The sequence below is a fragment of the Crinia signifera genome, chromosome 1 (assembly GCF_055691185.1).
Source record: "Crinia signifera chromosome 1, ASM5569118v1, whole genome shotgun sequence".
NCBI classification, from domain to species: domain Eukaryota; kingdom Metazoa; phylum Chordata; class Amphibia; order Anura; family Myobatrachidae; genus Crinia; species Crinia signifera.
This window is the reverse complement of record NC_139217.1, coordinates 325801030-325827408: the sequence shown is the minus strand read 5'-3', so window position 1 is coordinate 325827408 and position 26379 is coordinate 325801030. Positions and strand designations below refer to the sequence as shown.

Genomic DNA, 26379 nt, shown 5'->3' with positions numbered 1-26379 from the left:
TGCCTATTAAAAATTATACTAAATAAGTGCTGCTTATCTACATGCTCATTGCCAAGGGTTCCATGCTCATTGCCAGAGGTTCCATGCTCCTTGCCATGTGGGATTATATGATCATTGCCAAGGGGAAATACATGCTCGCGGTAAATGGGGGACAGCCGCCGCCAGGCAGAAGTGATAGCCACTGACAGTGGCAGAGCCTGGCTGTATTCAGAGCACTGCAGGTCCCGGCTATTTGAAATAATACCCCTTTCACACCAGAAAATGCATTCCCAGGTTGGCCCCTTTTACACCAGCCTAGTCTCTGCATTTCCTGGTGTGAGGGGGAGAGAAAACCACCTCTCCCCCCCCCCTTTAACCAGTTATCTCATTTAACCGGCTATATCTTCGGAACCAACTGACCCATTTACATGAGACAAGTATCATATTGAAGAACTTTTGAGTGGGCTTTGAATGATTTTGGTCCAGTGAAACTGGAACGTTTGGTTCCAGAGTAATCTGCCCTCAAAGAACATGAACAGCCATGAAATTACATTTCAAAAATAAAAAGAAATCGGTTTACATGCAATATCTCTGGAACCGATTGACCGATATGGACCATCCTGGTATCATATTGAAGGCTCAGCGATTTGGAATTTTATGAGATCAAAGACAAGCTTCTGTGATGCCAGGGGGGGAACTGGCAGCCTTCGGAACTGGGTGGGGGTCGGAATTAACGGGTCCCATATTATCCTATGGGGAAAAACGTTACAGATTTGCCGGCCGGTATCTCCGGTTCCCAGGGGGCTAGAGACATGGGGCTGGGCTCGTTCGAAAGCCCTGGTCCTCAGCTACAAAATGAAATGACAGGGGTACACGTGCCCGGGTGCCCCCCCGCTGAATCCGCCAATGCATACATATATTTCTATAAGGTGCTGTATGTGTGTGTGTGTGTGTGTGTGTGTGTGGGGGGGGGGGGCACCAATATATAACTTGCCTCCTGTCAGCAACTGGGATGAACTTACACCACTGAGACTAGGGACAATGTGTTTTATGTTTTTGAAGTGGGGTTGAAGTTCATGTTGATTGCACAGATGCAGGGGTCTGTTTAAGAATCAGTAAAGAGTCATACCCACCAGCAAACAGTGGCTCTATCACTGCATTTTCCTATTAGGCAAAAGGTTAACACTGGAGAAATCAGATAATCTTTAGACATTTCCCTAGTTTATTGTATAGGGCCGTCTGTGTGAACTGTATTAGTATAGCACACGGAACTCATTGCTGAAGCATCGAAAAGATAGACTTTTCACAGCTGTTAACGATAAGCTAATGCTATGTGTAGATGTTAGATTGGGTGCCGGATGATGGCCGATGGTTAGTATACTGCATCAAAATGCCTGACAGTTGGGATCCTGACTGACAGGGGCTATTCTCCCTCATACAGCTACTTTGTATTTGCCCCCTGTCGAAGTACCAGCTGTCGGGATTTCAATGTCAATATACCGACCGTTGGTATTCCGACTGCCGAGCCATCATATCACATCCGTTAGATATGAGCATTATATTGACAGCATTATGATACTCATGACACGGTGTGTGTGTGTGTGTGTGTGTGTGTGTGTGTGGGGGGGGGGGGGGTCCGCTGGGTTACACACAGTAGTTTAACTTTATATTTTGGCTGTGCGGCCATATTCTCATATTGGTGATGGCAATAAGGTAACCATGTAGGAATTTTTGGGGGGCTCCAACATTCACATCTAATAAACACTCCGTCACCAATAGATCCCTCTTTCCTTCTTCTTAGTCACTCAAAAGGATAAGAAACATACCATAGTGCAATAAACTTTTTAATACATTCAAATAAAACAAATGACAGGGGGATTCAAATCAGAGGACTCTCACCATGTTTTGCCAGACAAAAATGGGCAGATGTACATAAGAAACAGGCTTCCCTGGATGCTGCACAGTGAAGTCCTCAGAATTATCCTCTGCCTTCCTCAAGCCGACCGGTTTCAATACTTGTAGAATCTTTCTCAAGCCAAGGCAGACCTATCTCAGCAGAGGACCTCTGTCTCCTACAGGGAATGGCAAATAAAAAAAAAATATATATATATATACAATGGTACATACAATATATGATATAAAGAGAAAATTTAAGTATAAAAATGCAGCAAGTATGAGTAAAATTGTAATACTGAGTGTGAGAAGACTCAAAGGAACCATTTAAGTTTGAAGTCTTTGTTCAGCCCGTTCGATGAAAGTTTGAAGTTTAAAGATCACTGCATTTCTTTATGAGCAAGTTTGGTATCACAGTCTCTGTTCCTCCATGTGTATCTGGCAACCTCTATGCCCAGAAAACTTTTAATATGATTTGTGGAACATGAATGGACCAAATTGAAGTGGTCGGAAAAGTTTAGGGGGTACTTGTTTCCTAGTACGGCCACAACGATTATAATCGCGGTCATCGGGGGTAAAATCGGGGCCATCGCGGGCATCGCGGCCGCTAAAAAATCGGGTGCGATGGGCCAGACGCGATGCCTGCGATTTCCCCATAGAGAACAATGTTAAATGGCTCAATTTACCCGCGATGACCCCGATTTCCCATAGGAAACAATGTGAAACGGATCAATTTACCCAAATTATCATAGGGAACAATGGTAAATGGGCCAAAAACACCCCTGAACATAAAAATGTCCCCCCAAAAGTACTATACTCCACCCCGCGATCAACGTGAACCCGAAGCGTGGCGAGCGCAGCGAGCCCGCGAGGGGCGGCGGTACGCGTCCTCCGACCTTTTCATGCCCTACTATCCACGTCGGCGTGGAGTTGAGAATAGAATAGTGTGGCGAGCGCAGCGAGCCACCGAGCCCGAAGCGTGGCGAGCGCACGCGGATACCTTCACAGTTATACGCGTCCCCTCGCGGGCTTCCCAGGTGTCCATGGCGACGCGGACACCTGGGAAGCCCGCGAAGGGACGCGTTTACCTGTGAAGGTATCCGCGTCCCCTCGCGGGGCTCGCTGCGCTCGCCACGCTTCGGGCTCGGTGGCTCGCTGCGCTCGCCACACTATTCTGTTCTCAACTCCACGTCGACGTGGATAGTAGGGCATGAAAAGGTCGGAGGACGCGTACCGCCGCCCCTCGCGGGCTCGCTTCGCTCGCCACGCTTCGGGTTCACGTTGATGGCGGGGTGGCGTCAACTACTTTTGGGGGGACATTCCACTGCTCTGTGGGTTTTTTGGGGGTTTCTGGCCCATTTACCATTCTTCCCTATGCTGATTTTTGTAAATTGATCCATTTAACATTGTTTCCTATGGGAAATCGTGGTCATCGCGGGTAAATTGAGGCATTTAACATTGTTCCCTATGGGGAAATCGGGGGCATCGCGTCTGGACCATTTAAGCATTTTTAGGTGCACACGACGCAACCGACCCGATTTTTCACTGTTTTCAATGCATTTCAATGGAAAAATCGGGGGCATCGCGTCGGTCGCGTCGCAGGCCACTCAAATTACCCCTGATGGCCAAGATTTGTGGCCGTGCTAGGAAACAAGTACCGTTTAGGGTATTCAACCTCTTTCTAATGTTCTGTAGGTGTTTGGCTGTTCTTATGTGGAGGTTCCAACAGTGACCACAATTGCAAGAGAAAATCAATTGCTCAACTAGTGTAGTAAATTCAATGTTGTGTTTAATTAAAAGGAACTGTTCTAGACCTCTATCATGGGTAGCAGTAGGCAATACAGTTTGTGATAAAGAGCTTTGTTGTTCACTTCTTGAAACATTTCCTGATTGTGCCTTCCCCATACATGGTGATAAAGATGGCATTGGGGGTGATTCAGGTTGGTTTGCAAAAGCAAACGCCTTCTGTAAAGGACAAACCCATGTTACTCATAGATATAAGCTTATAACCTTATAATAGCAAGCAGGACCAATAAGGAGAATCAGAATGGCTGGGCCCACAGTAATTAATGATTTCATGCAGATGCAACTCTGGACATGGCTGAGGCATTCAGGCTGCTAGATTATCACAGCCACCATAGCTGCTCATCATCCAGGTTGGAACCGTTGGACATTGTGGGCAGAGATGCAGCGTCCCAGTTTCCTAGCAACAACTTGAACCTGCCGTGGCGGTAGCTTGTTAAAGTCTGCTGTTAGGGTGGGGTGGCTCAAATATGTTGAAATTGCTGTCGACATTCATAAAGTCAACATTATGCACATTTCAATATAATGTCAATGTGGATAATCTGGTGTCAATATTTTGCACCACACAATATAAATGATGTAAAATGGCACTATGGAATATGGAGACCACAGGAGAAAAATCAGTCCCTAGGTTGAATACAACACAGTCGCTAGTTCTTATACCTCCTACCAACATTGGTAATGTGTTATTTCTGTGTCTAAGTTGGAATGTTGCATAGTTGAAACAGACTTAAAATACATTAGTTTGTTTCTTTTGTCTATTTATGTGAAGAATAAAAGCTACTGTTGAACATACAGATTACAGATACATTTGGTTTCGTCAAATAACTAATAATTACAATTCAATATAGTAGATTTCCAAATGAAAACATTCCCAATATAACATATGTCTTCATTTTGGAAACAGGACACGAACAGGGAAAAATCTGGTCCACACAATGCTGTCCCTCTAGAATAATATACTGTACTGATGTCACCAAGATTACCTTACTGTGTCCTGTGCATACCCATTGTTCTCATCCAGGCAATGAAATAGCAGAAATGTTTCTGTTAAACCCCAGTATCTGCAGAACTGAGCCAGGGATTATATGAAGTCCAGGAAAACAGCAGCTGCTAACAGCACACATGGTATTCCTGTGCTTTATGTATTTATATCTTCAGCTTTTCTCCTCTGTACTCTCTAGTTGTCTTTCTCAGTTTTATTATAGCCTCCTTTCACTCTCATTCCACCTGGGGTTTGCCTTTTTCATTATGTTTTTGCTCTATCATTCTATTATGGCTTCCCACAAAAGGCCATCTTTAATTTGGTATCCACATTTAGCACTCTATTCCACCTCTCTACAACAATTGGCTTTTCCTACTAATCTGGGAATGTGCCACTTCTGCTCCTCTTGCCACAGTCCCAGTTTTACAGAGTATGGATCATATAGGGTGTGATGGGAGAATAAAATAGTGTAGACCTGTTTACCTTGTCCCATGCCGACCTAGACCCATGTCGACCTTGCAGTATGTTGACCTTGTGGTGTCAACCTAATGACTGTCGACCAACCGACCATATCCCGTGTTACCCACCATGGTAGTACACTGAGCTTAGTCTTCTTCTGAGTTTCTCTTCAGCCACTCATGCAGTAGTTTGCAGTGACTGGATAAGGAGAGATAACTGGTTTTCATCCTGCATCTCCAGAGAGCAGCAATTTGCCTTTATTTCTGTGTGTGGATAGGAGATGCCATAATCACAGTGATTATAGTAAAGCGTTTACTTAGACCCAAAGTCTGATCTGCATTCCATACCAGTGCCAGTGCCAGTGCCAGTGCCAACCCCAGTCGGCCACATTCTGTAGTTAATATTGTATGTAGGTGACTAAACCCTGTAATAGTTACTGAAAGAATGGACTCAATAAAAAGGGCTATATGCAATTCCGTCAATAACCAGTTATCTCATGCAATGATTCATGGGTATTATATAAGGGTACACATGGTACCTTCATCTCACATTATGGTAGTTATCTATAAGTATATAGGCCCTTATTCTGGTTCACTCACGAAGGAAAATTCCTTCTCAAATGGACAAAACCATATGCATTGCAGGTGGGGCAGATGTAACGTGCAGATAGAATTAGATTTGGGTGGGGTTTACTTCAAAGCGAGTTCTATATTGCAGTGTAAAAATAAAGAGGTCAGTATTTTCCCTGCACAGAAACAAAATAACTCATCCAAATCTAACTCTCTCTGCACAAGTTACATCTGCCCCACCTGCAGTTCACATGGTTTTGTCCATTTGAGAAGGAATTTGACTTTGCGAGTGAACCAGAATAAGGGCCATATTGCTGAATCTGGAATATGACATTTTATCACTGTATTGTATCTGTGAAAAGAAACAACATTTTTGGCTACATCAAATGTAATCTAAATAATCTATTCTAAAGGTGTGTACACACGGCAGATACTGCCGTGAGATGCGAGTCCCGACGCAATCAGATCGCATCGGGACTCGCATTTCACGCATGCCAGAGGGCACAATTTACACTATATAGTGCAGATCTGCACTATATAGTGTTGCCTGCCCTCTCTATCTAGCTGCTGATATGCGCTTGGCTCGCAAGCCCTAAAAAAGCATGCGATTTGGCTTCCGATGTTCCCTATATCGGGAACATCGGAAGCCAAATCTTACCGTGTGTACACACTATAAGGAAACATTTCTGCTCTTTTATGTTAAATTATCACCTTCACACAAATATACAATACTAGTTACCGACCCATCACAAGGACAGAACAGCACACCAGTAATGTCAGTGCGATGGCTGTGCGTGATCAAATGGAGAAACACTCAAATTGCTCAATCAGGCATCATCTAGTGCCCCCAGGCACAAAACACTTGAATTCCCCCCTTAGATGTGAGTAGCAGCGTTAGCCTTTTATTATAGTTATTATAGGATAGTATATATGATTAAAACAGCTTTTGTTTACTGTGTGTTACAGCTGTGTAGACTTTTCTAATCTCACCCTGTTGTATCTGCATGTTCTTAGTTATATTCTGGCAAATAATAAAGTTTGTGCTGCAACAATTTAGCTGTCTTTAACATATGTATAACCTTATTTATTACATAGATGGAGACGTGCACACACCTGATACATGTGCTGTTACATGTAGCTCCTATTGGCCAAGATGTGTTTGCCATTAACAGTGGTTTTACTTTAACATACCTCCTAAATGTCCTATTTTTGGGACGCATGTGCACATAATCTATCCAGAGAGACAGTGAAGCTGGGGACATGGCTATCAGCTAACAGCGCTGGCCATGCCCCCACAGCAGTGAGAATGGGTTGTGGGCTTGCGTGAGTGCCACGATTGATGGCCGTGCCCCCTGGCACAGGCTCATTCCCCAAAATTTCAGGCGCAAACATCCTTACTTGTTTCTCCCCAAATTTAGGAGGTATGCTATATGAAATGGGGAATCCAAAATGTTCAGGTTTAATCATCTGTATCATTCCCAAAGGGTAACTTGGTCAAATAGTGAGAAGGCATATTCAATTGGAATACATATGGATGACTGGCAGTGGAGATGCTGGCGATCAGAATACTAACGCTGGTATCCCAATGCAGGGAATTCCTTGAGGCCACTTCCTATTGTCACCACAGTGGAGACATGGCCAGCAGCTCACAGTGCGCTGACATGCACCCATCAGTGGTGGAAATGGGGCGTGGCCTCACAGGAGTGCAGCAACCACAGCCTATGCCCCCTGATCACAGGGACGGATGGACTCAGAGTTCCACAATTTGCAGGTATTCAGGGGTGGGACTTAATGCAGGGAAGTGCCCACCACCAACAGAGTCATGTGCATCTAATGACCACAGGTAATATCCAAAAACCCCATCTCTTTCTTTTCCTTTCCCTCTCTCCCACCCTCTCTCCATCTTGCCCTCCCTCCCCTGCTCTCCATCTCTACCTGACATAAAGTGCTCTGCCTGGTGTAGTAGGAGCTCTACCCAGAGGCGGAACTACCATTGGTGCAGCAGGTGCATTGCACCGGGGCCCCTGAGGACTAAGGGGCCCATTGCTGTCTAGACCAGCAGCTTGTACCCCTGTCACCCACTGGTGTGGGGCCTAAAATGTTCTTTTGCACCTGGGCCCACCACTCACAAGTTCCGCCACTGGCTCTACCTGGTGTAAAGCAGGCTCTGCCTTGTGTAATGTGGGCTCTGCATGGCATAACTTGTAATGGGAGCTCTGTCTGGCATAATGGAGGCTCTGCCTAGCGTAACGCATAACACTGGCTCTGCCTGGTGTAACAGGGCTCTTCCTGGAATAACTGTACTGGGTGCACTGCTTTGGCATAGGGAGGACACTGTGAGGAGTAACAGGGGCTCTACCCAGTGTAAAGGGGACTCTGTCTGGCATAATCGATAATGCTGGCTCTGCCTAGCATAATGAGGCTCTGAACAACAGAAATCCAATAGGGAGTGACTACCCCTATATCTAAGCAGCTGCTCCGGGGAAACAACTCCTGTTAAGGCGCCTCGCAAATTCTTCAGTAGAATACACAGACGTAATGAGGCTCTGTCTGGCATAACATGTAAAGAGGGCTCTGCATGGCATAACTTGTAATGGAAGCTCTGCCTGGCATAACGGGGACTCTGTCTGGCGTAATATTTAGTGGGTTTCCACCTGATGTAACAAGTACAAGGGGGCTCTGCCTTGAATAACGTGTAAAGGAGGCTCTGACTTGCAAAATGTATAATGCAGGTTCTGGCTGGTGTAACGGGACTCATAGAAACATAGAATTTGACGGCAGATAAGAACCACTTGGCCCATCTAGTCTGCCCCTTTATTATACATGTTACCTCAAACCATATTTGATACTTATTTTTTTGTAAGGATATCAATATGCCTATCCCAAGCATGTTAAAACTGTACTACTGTATTTGCCTCTACCACCTCTGATGGGAGGCTATTCCACTTATCTACTATTCTTTCTGTGAAGTACAGTAATTCTTCCTCAGATTTCCCCTGAATCTTCCTCCCTCTAGTTTCAGTGCATGTCCTCGTGTTCTGCTGCTCCTCTTCCTGTGAAGAATGTCTCCCACCTGTACCCTTGATATATTTGAAAGTTTCTATCATGTCCCTCTTTCCCTTTTCTGCTCTAAATTATACATATTAAGATATTTTAGTCTTTCCTGTTACGTTGTAATGTAGGCCATGCACCATTTTAGTTGCCCTTCTTTGTGCAGTCTCTAATGTATTTATATCCTTCTGGAGATATGGCCTCCAGAACTGAACACAGTACTCTAGATGACGACGCACCAATGACCTATACAGTGGCATTATTACTTCTTTCTTTCAACTGCCGATACCTCTCCCTATGCAACCAAGCATCTGACTTGCCATCTTCATTGCTTTGTTACATTGCCTACCTGCCTTTAAGTCCCCAGAAATAGTGACACCTAGATCCCTCTCTTCCTCATGAGTTTCCATTATAATGACATTTATACTATATTTAGTCTTTTTAAGACCCAAGTACTTTTGCATTTTTTGGCATTAAACTGTAGTTGCCATGCTCTTGACCATTTCTCTAATCTACCTAGATCATCAATCATTTGTTTTACCCTCCTGGTGTGTCTACCCTGTTGCATACCTTTGTGTCATCTGCAAAAAGGCACATTTTACTCTCAATTCCATTTGCAATATCACCAATAAAGATATTAAAAAGCACTGGTCCAAGTACAGATCACTGGGGTACTCCACTTGTGACCTTTCCCTGCTTTGGCTGTACTCCTTTTTCTACAACTCTCTGTTTTCTGTCCTGCAACCACGCTCTTATTCATTCAACTATCTTAAAATCCAATCCCAAGCTTTCAAATTTATTTAACAGTCTGCGATGTGGGACAGTGTCAAAAGTCTTACTAAAGTCTAGATAAGCTACATCTACAGCCCCACCTTGATCTTTTACTTTAGTCACCCAGTCAAAAAAGTCAAAAAGATTTGTTTGACTTGATCTTCCCCCATTAAACCCATGCTGTTTCGGATCCTGTAAGATGCTGGTTTTGAGATATTCTACAACTCTTTGTTTTAAGAGTGTTTCCATCAATTTCCCTACTACTGATGTAAGGCTCACTGGTCGATAGTTTCTTACCTCTTCCTTGTTTCCACTTTTGTGCAGTGGGCCTACAGTCACTGTTTTCCAGTCCTCTGTGATTACTCCAGTAGCTAGTGACTGGTTGAATAATTCTGTTAATGGTTTTACCAGCTCCCCTTTAAGCTCTTTTAGTATCCTTGGATGTATCCCATCTGGCCCCATTGATTTATCCACTTTTTGAGAGACTCTGCCTGGTGTAACGTGTAATGGGGGTTCTGCATGGCATAACATGTCATATGGGCTCTCCCTGTCCTAATGTGTAACAGGGGTTCTGCCTGGCGTAAAGTGTTACCGAGGCTCTGCCTTGCATAATGTATAAAGGGGGCACTCCCTGCCATAATATGTACAAATGGGCTCTACCTAGCTAAATGTATAAAAGGGGCTTCTATCTGGAGTAATGTGTAAAGGGGCTCTGCCTGGCTTAAAGTATACAAGTGGTCTCTACCTGGAGTAATGTGTAAAAAGGGATTCAACCTGGCGTAACATGTAAAAGGATGCTCTACCTGGAGTAACATGTAAAAGGGTCTCTACCTGGCATAATGTATTTGAGGGTTTCGGACTCGCTCCCCCCACTCATCCCTTTCTCTTATCCCTGACACTCTCTCTCTCTTGCTGCTCTTTCGTTCTCTCATTCCCTCTTATGCCATGAAAACTTCCCTCTTTTCTTTCACCCCTTTTTTATTTTTTATCTCTCTTGTCCCCCCCCCCCTTCTGACTCCCTCTTTTCCTCTCACTCCCCTCACTTTTCTCTCTCCTGCTCTCCTATGGGGCATTGTAGTGGCAATGGGCCTTATTCTAGTTCACTCTTAGAGGCAAATTCCTTCTTAGCTGGACAAAATCATGTGCACTGCAGGGGGGAGGGGGGCAGATGTAACATGTGCAGAGAGAATTAGATTTGGGTGGGGTTTTTTCCTCATGGTGAGTTCTATATTGCAGTGTAAAAATAAAGCAGTCAGTATTTTCATTGCAAAGAAACAAAATAACTCACCCAAAGCTAATTCTCTCTGCACATGTTACATCTGCCCCCCTGCAGTGCACATGGTTTTGTCCAGCTAAGAAGGAATTTGCCTCCAAGAGTGAACTAGAATAAGTGTGTGCGTGTGTGCGTGAGGGCTTTCAAGATTTTGTTATGGGGCCCACAAGGTTCTAGTTACTGCCCTGCCTGTGCAACTGAGTAATTCTCCACTCCAGAGTATGGCACTGGCTGGCAGTGGTAAGAGGCACAATGGCACATTACCAGCAAGTCCTGCATGCATCTACAAGTATGATGCGGGTTTATTACTGGAGAAGTAGGTTAGCTACCTGTAATAAAAATGCCTGTTAAATTAGCACAATAGCATTCTCCATAATGCTCAGAATGTGTGAGGAGCAGACCAGTCATCATTACAGCAAAGATTGGTGATGATGGATAAGCAGAGCTGGCAAGGATCCAAAACCCCTCTTTCCTTCTACCCATTGTATCTTGTCTGGAGAAGTGGTGGGTGCAGCCGAGAACAGATGCCGGATAATGAAATAGAGGTGACCTCTGTAAACCCGCACTGCCTTATAAAGATGTGATATGATGATAAATAACACTGACACCTTGATATTTATAGAGACCCTCACACTGCCTATTAACCTCTTTACCCGCTCCTTTTGATGTGCCAGCCACTGTGTGGTACACGATGACATATGTCACTCACCACTACTATTATGCTGTTGGTAATCATTTATCCGGAACATCATAATAAATGAATTCACAAAGCTACTGGATAACTGTATTGAGCTTTTTCTATCTTAACAGCAATATTGATTTTTATTAACTATACTGGTAGGAGTAAGGTTCTAAAGTGGATGGTATTAAAATCCTGGTGGGTGGCATCCTGGCAGTCACAGTGACAGCAGTAGTATCCCGACGGTTACCACTAAGTATTTTACACAACCCTTCCGCAGTCTATCCCTAACCTTCCCCCTCTGCCAGTGCCATGCTCTAACCTCAGTACTATCTGTCAGCATTCTGACTGTCATAATTATAATGATCAGGCACTTCTCAGATTAGCAGGTTATTTGGGTTAAATTTGCTAAAGCTTTTAAAAATTAAAAGAGGTGATGTTGCCCATAGCAACCAATCAGATTCTGGCTATCATTTCTAGGATTCAATCGGGGGTTAAATTGAGGGAGGAACAGGGTGGAACTGAGTTACACCACCTCTAATGGTAGGGGGAACTGAGTTCCACCTCTACCACAGCCCTAAACAGTAATTCCAACAGAGAAGCCTGTCCCAGCAGCTTCTTTTTCTGGCACGGCGTATGTGATGTCAAACCATCAGCACCTCTGAGGTGAAGATGAGCCACTAAGGGGAGCAGACTCTGTGCTTGCTGAAGACATGGTGAGAGGGGGCTGGAGAAGCTCAGAGGTGGAGAAAATGCTGGAGGTACACAGGGCATGGAGATGCTGATTGACATGGACAGTGAGCTGCTGGACTGACAAAGACAGATGTGTAATAGCAGCACAATTGTGTACATTATGTGTATAAGGGACACTGGATTTGAATTGGAGTTACTATTGTGTGACCAGACTTCTTCCTTGTAGGACCATTATGGGAGGTAGGGCACAAATTCCCTGGCACTGGTCTAAGCTCTGCCTAATGAGAAGGGGGGGGGGGGGGTCGTTGTTAGGGGAAAAGCATAGAAAGTAATTGGTAATTGAAGATTGCTGCATATATTTATGATGTCTTGTGAAAGAAGGCTACATGAAATTGATGCAGTAATGGTAAGCATTACTGCCTCACAACACTCAGGTCCTATCTGTGTGGAGTTTGTATATTCTCCCCATGCTTGCATGGGTTTGCTCCGGATTGTCTGGTTTCCTCCCACACTCCAAAAAAATACTGGTAGGTGAACTGGCTGCCAACAAAAATGAACCATAGCATGAAGCAGTGTGCATTTACATGTGGTTGGAAATATAATATAGATTGTAAGCTCCACTGCGGCAGGGACTGGTGTGAATGGGCAAATATTCTCTGTAATGCGCTGTGGAATATGTGTGCGCTATATAAGAAACTGGTATTATGACTTTGCGTTAATGATTAGATGAGCAAAAAATGTCCAAAGCCAATGATAGATTCTAGTTATAGTAGGCACAAACTGATTGGTGTACACATACATCTTGGTTTTACTGCGCCATGTATGGCACAATTTGGCACACCTTGGACTCTGCAAAAGTCACGCTTTGTGATTTTTCTAAAAATTTCCACCTCTAATCTATTACTTTATACAAATTCTACTGCTGCAAACAATTTTCAGAATCCACTCACTTGCTACATTTGGAAAAACAGCTAAGCCGTGTTTTACATGTTGTGACAAATTGAGAAAAAAAGCCAAGATGTATGTGGACGCATCTACATGTACAAAGGCAAATATTAATGAGACATATATGCAATCTTTTCAACATACTTGCATCCTTTTGGCAGCATTGTGTGGCTATGTGCACAGGAATGTGTTGGCGTGTGACTGGTAGTAGTCAGTGGCATCTAGGTTGCAGCAATGATTATGAGAAGAATCGTCTGCATTCATCTTGTGGCTCTGCTCTCTTATATGTTATATAGAATAATTATATTTCCCTCTGTGTAATGGGCCCTACAGAGGCAGAACTCTGGGAGGCAATGGAGTCATCTGCCGCCAGGCTCCTGCACTCAAGGGGGCACCTCTTCACCTCAGCCAGTTAAAAATCCATTCATTGAAAGCCATCAAAATCACTTCTGTGGCTGAGTTCTGAAATATATATGTGTTTTCTCTCTCTCTCTCTCTCTCTCTCTCTCTCTCTCTGTATATACAGTATATAATGTATATTTCATAACAGACAATATTTATTTATTAACAGTTTCTTATATAGCGCACACATATTACGCAGCGCTTTACAAAGCATAGTTTTAAGCAAAAACACAGACAGTTTTGGACAAGTACATGGTTAATACGGGTAGTTGCATCAGGGGACAGGACACTGAAGCAATCATCAGGGTGGCAAAGGTTTATATATTCTAAGAAAGGCACATGAGGAGAGAGGGCCCTGCTCGTGAGAGCTTACATTCTAAAAGGAGAGGGTTAGACAGACGGAGGTGACACAGAAGGGAAATAAGTGGGCATAAACAGTAGTTTAGGATGAGAGATGGTCGGGTTTTATGCAATATATATTTTGATTAACGTTATGTGTGTGTGGGGGGGCACCAATATTCATCTTGCCTCCGGGCAACTGGGACAAATTTATGCCACTGGGGCTCTATGTAATGCTGGCTACACATCAGACCAACTTTCCTCCAACCATCCAACTAGTTGGTTGGATGGAATAAAAATATGGTACTGGATGGGAGCAAAGGACAATCAGAAATGTGCTCACAAACCCAGGAAAATGGACAAAAACATTCAGTCAAATTGTTTAAATCAAACAGGTTCTACTGCAGTACCGTGTCTGAGTGACAGTTTTTGTCCTTTTCCAGATTTTGGGAGCAAATTTCTGAAGTTAATATTACATTTGCTCCTATCCAGTACCAGGTTTTTATTCCATCCAACCAACTAGTTGGATGGTTGGAGAAAAGTTGGTCTGATGTGTGGCCAGCATTAGTCTATATCTAGTATAATGTAAGTTAGCAATCTAGACATGGGTAAGACACTGAAATAATTAATATTTAGCATATTAATTGTAGGTTAATGGTAACACAAATAAATAAGTATTATTCAAAGTCGTTAAGAGCATAATTTCTAAAAAAAACAGTACTATCTGCCAGTAAGACATATTGGGCATGATACTGAGGTGCAAGCACATCTGGCTGCAGGTAGGTCTTGGGATCTTTAGCAATGTGCATGCATCAGAGGCTGCATAAGCAATAATTACAGCCAATCAGTCCAATAGATCTCAGTGATATCTCCGCTGAGAGGGTGTAACCGTCCAGCGGCAGATAAGTGTGCTGATGCCAGTTATTCAAGGCTATGTATTGAGATCTATCCAATTTCAGGGGCCGATTAAGACCTGATCGCACAACTGCAAATTCATAGAGGCCAGCGTTCAGGTAGACGCTGCCCCGCTACTTGAGAATGAATGTGTTTGCCCAAGAATGGATATGTACGGCTGCAGATCTATTCACAGCTGTGTGAAAATCTTCAAAACCCATCGTAAGTCGCTCATCATCTAATGTTTATTCCACTGGGCACCAGTCTTCGCAAGTTAGGATTACCAGAGACTTACTCTGCGGTTGCGATGAAAACAGGAATATCCTGCCTACTGGTGACATCACACACCCTGCCCTAAAATGGGGCCCATTTATCAATTATCGCATTTACAATGCGATCTGGGTGGAATATTACAATATTACTGTTATTGTAAACTGCGATCCTGGAGCTGGGATGTATCATCCCCTTTCTCGCAGGGACAGGGCTCAGCCGGAACCCAGGGAGTGGGGCTGCGCATGCACGGTTAGCGCTAACCTCCCACCAACCCCGCTGACTGCACTGCCCCGGCAGTATTACGATCCCATAGCCATAGGCTACAATGGGCTATTGCCATCTCAGTTTGGCGATAGCCCAGGGATGCGAAGCTGTGCTGCCCAATGTTGATAAATTGATACGCCGGCCGGGGTGCAGGGGGATCGGAGATTCCTAATGTGGTCCCCCTTTGGTACATTTCAGTAATACTTAATATTTGCGGCTAACTGTATTCATCAAACCATATTTGCGGCTAAATCCCCGAAAACACCCATTTTAGGGGAATTAGCCGCAAATATGGTTTGATAAATACGGTCCTTGGTCACACTTGTATGTTCCCCGGCACTCCCACCATTTTGTTCGGCATGCCCTTTCTTTTTCTTGACATTGCCATGCGCATGCCATCAGCTTGGAATCGGCAACTTAGACTGATCTTTTACACAAATGTTGGTCCAAGTATGTGCTGATAGTTATGATTGGGGCGTGCCTGAAGATAAACCAACTCGGACTAAAAGGGCATATATATATATATATATATATATATCTAAATATATATATATATATATATATATATATATATATATATATATATGTATGTGCTTAAAATGTACCAGACCTTTGGAGTTTAATCTTTCTGACAATCTACAGAACAAATGGCATCATCAAATGGCATGATCTTTAGATTATTCTGTAACAGAGCTGTTGCTTAAAACTAGAATGTGCAATGGCATGGGTTAGCAATTCTTTCTGACCCCTGGGGGATCAGAAATACACTTAATGGCATGTCACACTTGCAGTGCTCCTTGTTCTCACATGTCCCCCACAGCTCCCCACTATGATTCCAAAACACTGACGTGAGGACTGCAATTGTTCTCTTGCTGTGTGTGAGGAGGTGTGGCTCAGAGACAATGGAGCCCAAATCTGGAGAGGGGAGACAGGAAAAGAGACAGGTGTACATATATATGTGTGTACAGAGGAACAGAGGTGAAGAGGTGTTAACAGAACTTTCTCCAAACTCTGCATCCACCATTTCACTCCTCCAAGGTGAGTACTGTGGGTTACAGGTATATGCATAGAGTTGCTGACCCATCACTAATATGGTATAGTTAGCTGTGCTATAGGTATAGTGACACAGTGCACTGTTGCTTATTGGACCATATTTGTCCAAACAGTCTTGTGCAGGTTTGTTTGTAAGGTTTACAAAGTTCCTTTATACCACATGTGTTGTGTAGATACAGTGGGGGAAATTTACTAAGATGTGTATTCTACTTCACACGTGATGTTGCTATGAGCAACCTATCAGATCCTGTCTACTATCTTCTAGAGAGTGCTAAATAAATAAGAAGTAGATTCTGATTGGTGGCCCATAGCAACATCACATGTTAGTAAATTTCCCCCAGTATATCTTATAAAGGATGCAGGTATCCAATATAAATCCTAGTGTGCCTTATAGTACTATTATGCAATGTCTTATTTATTCCAAATGCTCCCCACAGCACAGTGATGGGTGACGCCATCATGGCAGAATTTGGGGCTGCAGCTCCCTTTCTGCGAAAATCTGACAAAGAGCGTCTGGAAGACCAGACCCGTCCCTTTGATTTGAAGAAAGATGTATTTGTCCCTGATGATAAAGATGAATATGTGAAAGCCAAAGTGACCAGCCGTGAGGGAGATAACGTTACAGCAGACACAGTTCTTGGTAAGGTGAGTAGCTATTTATGATTCCACCATTTTGATATTGGAGATCAGGTGAGTTTTATCTACCTGGATTTATTATTTTTATTTTGTGTGATTTTCCTGTGTTTACACATGCTTATATTTCAGACGATCACTGTGAAAGACAGCCTAGTGATGCAGCAAAACCCACCCAAGTTCGATAAACTTGAGGACATGGCAATGCTGACCTTCCTGAATGAGCCAGCCGTGCTGTACAACCTCAAAGAGCGTTATGCAGCCTGGATGATCTATGTGAGTGTCACCTCCTTGTCAGAATAATGCAATTCATGGGTCAATAGGGATGGGGCAGGTCCTAATAACATGGTGCTGCTTTTACAGCCATCTATTACATATTTGTCATCTGTTATTTGTTTCTTTGTTTGTCCGGTATGTATTAAGACACCATTGGACCGATTGTGACTAAACCAACGCGAGGTGGCTTAAAGTCCATCAATTCCAACCCCGAGGGAGTCCCAGGGGCCCAAAAAGGGTTCAGGCCAATACACAAAATGTGTTAGGGAAGCAAGATACAAACCCAAGCAACACAGAGGAGGGGAATGGAGGCAGCAGGAAGCCACAGACTGAGAGTTATGTAGTGGGAGTAGCAGGGTCCCCAGCAGCACAGAGTATATCAGGAGATGAGGGTTGTGTCAGTGAGGACAGGGCTGTACATGATAGGGCAGAGACATGGGCCCTTATTCTGGTTGGTGCGGTAATGTCCGCGTGCGTTCGTGCTGCCGATGTTTTGCGTCTGCGCATGTGCAGAGGCGTCTCTGCGCATGTGCGAATGGAACGCACATCCAAATTCCGCATGAAATGTGTACACTACGAACAGGGGGTGGAGAGGGGAGTGAAGGGCTGTTTGGGCTCATTACCATATGTTTACACCCCGCGTTTCATGGGCGTTCCCATGAAAACGCTGGGCGTACGTATGGTAATGCGGCCGTGACGCACGTGTAGGGGGCGGACATATGACATTGCCGGATGTCAGCTGCCCGCCCAGATCCCTGCTTTTGCACGGAGAAATGCCCATGTGGTCTGAGGTTGCGGGAGCTGGCGGACCACTCGGTCCTGCATTCGATGGTCTGCGACCATCGAATGATGGGGGAGGTTCCTAGAGATGGAGGAGGTGTATCCGTGAGAAATCCACTCGTGCTCCGTGCGGTCAGCGGCTTACCGCATTCGGACGGAGTGAGCGATCCGTAGGAAAGGCGGGGTTTAGGACGCACGGTCCTGCCCGTATATTTGGCTCCGTTCGCACCGACCAGAATAAGGCCCATGATGTGAGGAGGGGAATGGAGGTAGCAGGAAGCCACAGACTGAGAGTTATATAGTGGGAGGAGCAGGGCCCCCAGAACAATGATTTACATATTTATCTTCTGTTATCTCTTACAAATTTGTCATCTGTTATTTGTCTGTTTATTTGTTCGGTTAGCGTACGGACACTGTTGGACCGATTTTGATGAAACCAATGCGAGGTGGCTTGATTGGGTGCAGATTTGGTTCATGGCCAGTAAGACCACCCCCAATCTCGACTCTTTGGGGGGCCCCGTGCGTAAAAGTGGTTGGATCCAAGAGCCGACCACAGAGAGGTGTATCTATGTACATGTATCCATGTGTATCCATGTACTCTATGGGCATAGGGAGCATGTTCAGGGCCTTCAGATGGACAGATTTTGATAAAACTTTAGAGAGGGATAGTAAATGGTCTGAGATGCCTATTGGAGTGGCCAGAACCTCTTCCCGATTTCAACTGGGTGTACGCCAGGCAGACATGTGACCCAGGCAGCATGTTCTGATCCCGAGCAATGCAGGATACCTCAGCTAGTTGCAAAATAAAATTGTCATTGTCAGGGGGTTTCTGGGTACTTAATTACTCATTAGTTATAGAGTAAGGCAGTGGTTCCCAAACTGTGTGCCGCGGCTCCCTGGGGTGCCTCGGGACACATGCAGGGGTGCCGCGGGTTGGTGGTCCAGGACCAACTCAAATTATTAATGGTTAATTATTTATGAGCAAAACCAGTGCTGGTGGCTGCCAATCATAGAATGTGTACAAACAGAAGCAAATCCTGCCCTTTACCACATAACTGCCGCTAAGAATCGCATATAAACCCAATCTAATTAATTTTTTTGGGACCTAGGGCTGCCATGAAAAAAATTCTGATTCTCTAGGGTGCCGTGAATCAAAAAAGATTGGGAACCCCTGGAGTAAGGGGTAACCTAGAAAATGATAGACAGAATCTGATTGGTTGCTATAGGCAACATCAGCTCTTTTCATTTTTAGAAGCTTTAATAGATTTACCTGAGTGGAAAAAAAAGGATGTGTGGATTATATTTGTATTATATGTATATTACTTGTTATATTTGTTAATCATTTGATTGATATTAAAATACTGCATTTTGTTTGCAATCGCTCCCTTGTGATAATAATAAAATAAGTACTGTACTCTAGGATGTAAAAATAGTGAGGAATGTCATAGTGTCATGTATTTTATTGACATAAATATCATGAAGGGTAGTTACATGGTTGTTACTGTGCCGTGTGCATTATTCACATGATTGTTATAGTAGCGTGTGCATTATTCACATGGTGTTACGGTGCTGTGTGCATTATTCACATGGTGTTACGGTGCTGTGTGCATTATTCACATGGTGTTACAGTACCGTGTACATTATTCACATGGTGTTACAGTGCTGTGTGCATTATTCACATGAATATTACAGTACCATGTACATTATTCACATGGTGTTACGGTGCTGCGTGCATTATTCACATGGTGTTACAGTGCTGTGTGCATTATTCACATGGTGTTACAGTGCTGTGTGCATTATTCACATGAATATTACAGTACCATGTACATTATTCACATGGTGTTACGGTGCTGCGTGCATTATTCACATGGTGTTACAGTGCTGTGTGCATTATTCACATGGTGTTACAGTGCTGCGTGCATTATTCACATGGTGTTACAGTACCATGTACATTATTCACATTGTGTTACAGTGCTGTGTGCATTATTCACATGAATATTACAGTACCATGTACATTATTCACATGGTGTTACGGTGCTGCGTGCATTATTCACATGGTGTTACAGTGCTGTGTGCATTATTCACATGGTGTTACAGTGCTGTGTGCATTATTCACATGAATATTACAGTACCATGTACATTATTCACATGGTGTTACGGTGCTGCGTGCATTATTCACATGGTGTTACAGTGCTGTGTGCATTATTCACATGGTGTTACAGTGCTGTGTGCATTATTCACATGAATATTACAGTACCATGTACATTATTCACATGGTGTTACGGTGCTGCGTGCATTATTCACATGGTGTTACATTGCTGTGTGCATTATTCACATGGTGTTACGGTGCTGTGTGCATTATTCACATGGTGTTACAGTGCTGTGTGCATTATTCACATGATAGTACTGAACGGGGATCAGTCGCACAAGATAGGTAGTAATGATTGTTCACATAAGAATGTAAGGCCCCCTGTTATATTAATTTGCTGGATATAATCCCACTTAATCCAGGGGTATGCTACCACAGACAAAATACAGGAATATATTTATTAATAAGAAGAGAAAGAAAAAGTTTGTCTGGAAGTGGTGCACCACAAAGAATTGGACACCTTTAAAATGTAACTTTTAATGTGAAAAATACGTTTAAACTTGCGAATATACAACACAACATACAACACAAATAAGTGAATAAAGTGCTTAGCTGAATAGACAGCAAACAGTTGTTCTCAGATTAAAACGGTACAATTACACCACTGTCACACAGATATGATTGGAAAACAATGCAATTGAGTGTACTGCTATAACTCTGCCTAAGCCGAATATGTCATATTACTGAACCTACTATCTATAATAGAATGTAGCAACTGTTATAAATCCTAGAAGTACTAGAAGTGATACAAGGTTACAACACACTCGTCTCTTACAGAAATTATACAATTTATGTAAATACTACATTGCCAAAAGGCATCTGTAAACGACTAGTTCACTATTTGAAGTGAACCGCGCCAGGGATTTCCTCCTCTCCTAAACAAATGACTATATATATGACAAATATATCCTATATTATTCAATGAGTTAGTTCTTCAATACCCCTAGGGAATACCTATATAAGAAGCTGACCAAACATTGTAACTTAAGGAGAATACAATAAGGCACACGGTTTCCCTACACGTGCTTTTTTAAACACCCACTTTATTCACTTGTTTGTGTTGTATACTATGTGTTGTATATTTTGCATTTTTAAACATATTTTTTACATTAAAAGTTCAATTTTGAAGGTGTCCAATTCTTTGTGGTGCACCACTTCCAGACAAACTTTTCTTTCTCTTCTTATGTAGTATATTCTTCCACCTTCTTATGTAGTATATTCTTCCACCCACAATACAGTATATAACAATGTAAGCTTCATATATGTCATTCTCTCCTCTCAGACATATTCAGGACTGTTCTGTGTGACTGTGAACCCCTACAAGTGGCTTCCTGTGTACAATGCAGAGGTTGTTGCTGCTTATCGTGGAAAGAAGAGGAGTGAAGCCCCACCTCACATCTTCTCCATCTCTGACAATGCCTATCAGTCCATGCTGACAGGTTAGCCATGCTTTCTATGCATACTTACATACTTTATTGTCTTCTCTGAAGCCTGGAGAGGAGATTCAGCAGGTCATTTTGGGGAGCAGGGGAGGGGATTTGTGTGTGTGTGGGGGGGGGGGGGGGGCTATCAAGTTATTAGGCTCTGCCTCCAATGGTAGGGTGGGATAGATTGTGCAATTCAGTGTTTTAACCCCACTCCCATCAAAAAATCACCATGCTTGCAGTGATTTGCCCCAATCCAGCCCGATTCACTAGGATGTAGGCTGGATGCATGAGAACCACGTAATACCTTTCCAAAACTGGGGGGGACTGCCCAAAAATCTATGAGTCTCCTGCAGCTTTCAGGAGATAGGCAAGTTTTTTACAATGTTGTACTGTGTGATTAATGGACCGCATGTGCACCCGTGATACAGTATGTTACCTATTACTAGTAAAAGGCTGCATACAGTATGTGTCCCCCTAACCTTAAGAAGGGCCCTATTCTCAGTAGTAAGTTAATATGATTCTCAGTAGAGTATAAAGCAGATAATGAAAGTTAATGCTATTGAGGCACAAAGTAGAGAAAAGAATCATCACTACCATACACCACTGCAACCTATATCTTTTACAAATATCCTTTTGAACAACTGCAGGACTTATGGAAAGGGCCATGATAGTGCAGCTGTCATCTCATGGAATTCTTCAGCGAATGGTGTAATATCAATCATCTACAGTAGCTGAACTATAAATATATTCTGACCTATTCACAATTAAATAGCTGTGCACAAATATAAAGTGTGATTCATTAACAAGCTTATTGGATAGCACACTGCAGGGAGATGTATGAAGCAGTGAAAAGAGTGGAGTGAGCCAGGGAAGAAGGTTCCCATTGCTACCAATCAGCATTGAGGTAACATTTAACAAACAGTAGCTGATTGGTTGCCAATGGCAATCTCTCCACTGGCTCACTTTTTCACTCTATTCACAGCTTCATACATTTCCCCCTGAGTGGGATATTCAAATCAGCCGCAATAAGCTTTGCCAGGGTTAATGCCAATCTCTAGCGTACAACAGATAAAGCATAAAGCTAGGGGCTCAGCTAATTGGCTGATTTGAAAAACTCAATTAAGTTATGCTATTGTTATTAATGTATTGTGTAAGGTTAAGGAATACAATATGTATTTTATCTTGGGCCTTTGCTTGTCTTAACTATGTACTATGTTTATTGATAATCTGTTCATTTTTTTTTTCAGATCGGGAGAATCAGTCAATCCTTATCACGTATGTGATTTTAACAGATTACATCTGACATCCTATGCATGGGTTTTTTTAAATACTGTATGGAAATAATTCTCTGTTCTTCCCAATATTTATGTGTTTAGTGGAGAATCTGGTGCTGGGAAGACTGTGAACACCAAACGTGTTATCCAGTACTTTGCAGTCATTGCTGCCATTGGAGACCGGAAAAAATACACTGGTCCCACAGGAAAGGTGAGACATGAACAACACATGTAATCTTATTGTTCTGGCCATGGGGATGATGGGAAATCTTATATACTGTACATATCAGTGGTATTAAGGGGACTATGTCTACAGTACAAATTATGAATACAGTTTACACCACTAACATGAAACCAAGTATAATAGGCTTACTGTAGAACTAGGCTTACCTTCCCCCAACATATTTTGATTTAACGGAGAGCTAATTATGATGTTTTGACTTTTATCAAATGGGAATTCTTACAAGGACGTGACTGCACTTACATTGTACTAAGCTGCTCTCTGAGGACGTTGCATGCTCCAGTTGATCTTCGAAACCATTTTCCTGCGAATCAATAAAATAATGTTAACCTTTCAACATCAGTAAAGATAAAACTTCAGGATATTGAGGGCCTGATTCAGAATTGCAGGCAAAGCTGATGCTAGCGCAGTTGAGCAATTATTTAATACTGCAAGTGTGTTCAAATAAACTCCAAATGTGCATGCGTTACCCATGAGTACACACAAAGGCGCTATTGCATATAGGAGAGCTGATATAAGAAGTTGAGAGCGATGGGCGTTGGGCATTAATGGCAATGTAATTGCAAGTGGGCTGCGTTCTCAGGTGCTTTGCCATTTTAAGAAGCCATGTTCAAATGGTAACACTGCAACTGATACAGTTGGAAATTATAGGGGATTGTCCGGAACCGTTGGTAGTAATATTGCATTCAGAGGCCCAGAAATTGGGTGTAATAGAACCTGCATATTCCAGCACATGCTAGTGCCTGTCAAGGGGAAGTCCGGAACTAGAATTTGCATAACATGGCACTAAGTTGTGACACCTGCACCAGGCACTAGAGCATATGCAAAAGTGTCCATCTCTGAATCAGGCCCTGAGGATGAAACCTTACTTATTCAGTATTTTTTGCACTTGTGTTTATTTGGTTCGTATGTAATTGAAAAAGTTTTTTGTTGTAAATTAACATTCATTCTACAATAGCACCAAAGAAACTTATCTTTTTGATGGCATAGTAAAGTGTATCTCCACATGTTTTTCAAATCCAGCATCACTCTTCTTCCTTTTCTTTATCCTTAGGGAACTTTGGAGGATCAAATCATTCAGGCTAACCCTGCCCTGGAGGCCTTTGGCAATGCCAAAACCCTTAGAAATGACAACTCCTCAAGATTTGTAAGTGACTAACCGTTTCTTAATTATTTCCATAACAGTCACTACACTTTGAACTGTTTCCTGACCTCAGTCAATTTGAAATTTAATGAACAAGATTTTTTAAAATAGATATAAAGCAAAATAAAAAAATATATTATATTTATGGGCACTTTCTTTGTCACCCTGTACACCTGCTTGTTAATGTAAATATCTTATCAGCCATTCATGGAAGAAACCCAATGTGTCAAAGAAATGTGACCTAAATGGCTTTTACAATTAATTAATTAATGAATTAATTAATTGTTGGGTCCAGAAGGGGAAGGTTTTGATCTATAGCAGGGGCAAAAGGTATTCCTGAGCCATCACTTCCTGATCCCTCCCCAGTGCACGAGACATAATATGACAGGTATCACTGCTCAGCGCCACGGGATCAGCAAGGTCAGTGCCAGGCACTTCCTGTGCAAGCACCCTGCCAGCTACAAAAGGGTAATGTTGGTTCAATGACCATGCCACACCCAAGGACTTGTGCACTGTGCAGTTCTGATTTGATATCTTAGAGACTATGGAAAACAGAGCATAATATACCAGGTAGAAGGGGTCCTGCAGTAGGGTCTACTCTTGAAATGGTTTGAGGAGGGACCAGAATTTAAGCCGCAGATATGATATCTTTAACAAATGTACAACTTTTTTATCATTATTTATAATACATATGTGGAAAAGGTCATTGTAACATTACATGGCAACCATATTAATGGTATTATATTAAATAAAAGAATACTGGCCAAGGGTAGTAGGAATGTCTCTCTTTGACTGGCTTGCCATTGTGGTTAAGGCAAGAAACATACAAGTTACTTAATTTAAACTAATTCGCTTTTTTTTCAGTGGTTTATGTCATACTAAAATGGACAGGCATGGACAGGACAGGCATGGACAGGACAGGCATTAGGGCAGGACAGGTTAGGGCAGGACAGGCATTAGGGCAGGACAGGCATGGACAGGACAGGCATTAGGGCAGGACAGGTTAGGGCAGGGCAGGCATTAGGGCAGGACAGGCATTAGGACAGGACAGGCATTAGCTGACAACAGATCATTGCTAAACAGTCTTAGCTGAAACATACAGTTGCTCATTTTGATACATCGCCCCCAGTATCTCTGAGTGCTCTGTCTTTACAAAAGCACAGCATACTATCTAACGCAGGATGTTCTGGATACACCACAGTTGGCCATACACCTGATCAGGACATATATAGGAAAAATTATGAAATCTTCATAGATATTGTCTATTGTCAGTGTTGTACTTTATATAATGCTATACCTCTCTCTCTCTTTCCATCCCTCTTCTCTTCATTTCCCTGTCAGGGCAAATTCATCCGAATCCATTTTGGAGCGACTGGGAAGTTGGCATCTGCTGATATAGAGACCTGTAAGAATGACAATACATCTCTCTCTACCCCGGTCTTATTTGATGTTTCCTCACCCAGTTCTTTGTTCAATCACTCCATGCACAATACAGTGGAGAATCTATGTACAGTATTTACATAACATTATCTCTGGCTATAGCTTTGCTTGGGAAGCCTATTTAACAAGGATTGCAGAATTACAAGCACCACCCTCCTTTCTCTATTGTCATCTCTGGATGGTGATAACAGAAAATATAAAAAAAACAATACAATAATACATTATACAATAAATTATACAATAAATCATTCAACCAATTTTACTAAGTGACCAGTTGCATCTGCTGATGCCCCCTGGCATACTGGTAGAGGTTCCATAATACTCATAGATGCCTTTAAATACCTTACAACAAAAAGTCGTTTTCTTTCCATCACAGTATATTTTCTTTTGTTGTTTGTAAAGTTGTGTTGATGGAAGGATCAGGGAAAGGATTTCTGCAATTAGGGAGACATTTGGGCTAGTTTAACATCCTAGCAGTTGTGTCGTTGTTTACCAGCAACATTCATCAGACAGATTTACTAAGATCAAACCCGCTGCTTAACCACAGACAAACCAGACTTTAGAATAGAATTGATCATAAAATAACAGGCAATATTTTTACAATTATAAGTATAGAAAACCCCCACTTTTACTAGGTTTAGAAACTGCTGCAAACCTGTCAATAAAAGATAAGGTGATTGTGACAGCCAG

At 42.8% G+C, this 26379-nt stretch overlaps 1 protein-coding gene and 1 long non-coding RNA gene across 3 annotated transcripts in view; one reads left to right on the top strand and one right to left on the bottom strand.

Annotated features, from left to right (window-relative positions):
• Positions 1 to 1810: 1810 nt before the first annotated feature.
• The window catches only part of LOC146080857 (uncharacterized), a 122642-nt gene continuing 98073 nt past the window's right edge, over positions 1811 to 26379 (bottom strand). For both annotated transcript variants that reach the window (XR_014475010.1, XR_014475009.1), the window contains exons 3-6: positions 26032 to 26123; positions 25547 to 25639; positions 23349 to 23409; positions 1811 to 2051 (exon numbers count right to left, since the gene is read on the bottom strand). This is a non-coding gene — a long non-coding RNA (uncharacterized LOC146080857). The remainder of the gene's footprint in view (positions 2052 to 23348; positions 23410 to 25546; positions 25640 to 26031; positions 26124 to 26379) is intronic.
• The window catches only part of LOC146080836 (myosin-7), a 40167-nt gene continuing 30515 nt past the window's right edge, over positions 16728 to 26379 (top strand). Inside the window, exons 1-7 of the mRNA XM_083188518.1 lie at positions 16728 to 16970; positions 17091 to 17234; positions 21446 to 21602; positions 22838 to 22865; positions 22967 to 23075; positions 24160 to 24252; positions 25591 to 25654. Coding sequence (XP_083044644.1) covers positions 16770 to 16970; positions 17091 to 17234; positions 21446 to 21602; positions 22838 to 22865; positions 22967 to 23075; positions 24160 to 24252; positions 25591 to 25654 — 796 coding nt within the window. The 5' untranslated portion in view covers positions 16728 to 16769. The remainder of the gene's footprint in view (positions 16971 to 17090; positions 17235 to 21445; positions 21603 to 22837; positions 22866 to 22966; positions 23076 to 24159; positions 24253 to 25590; positions 25655 to 26379) is intronic.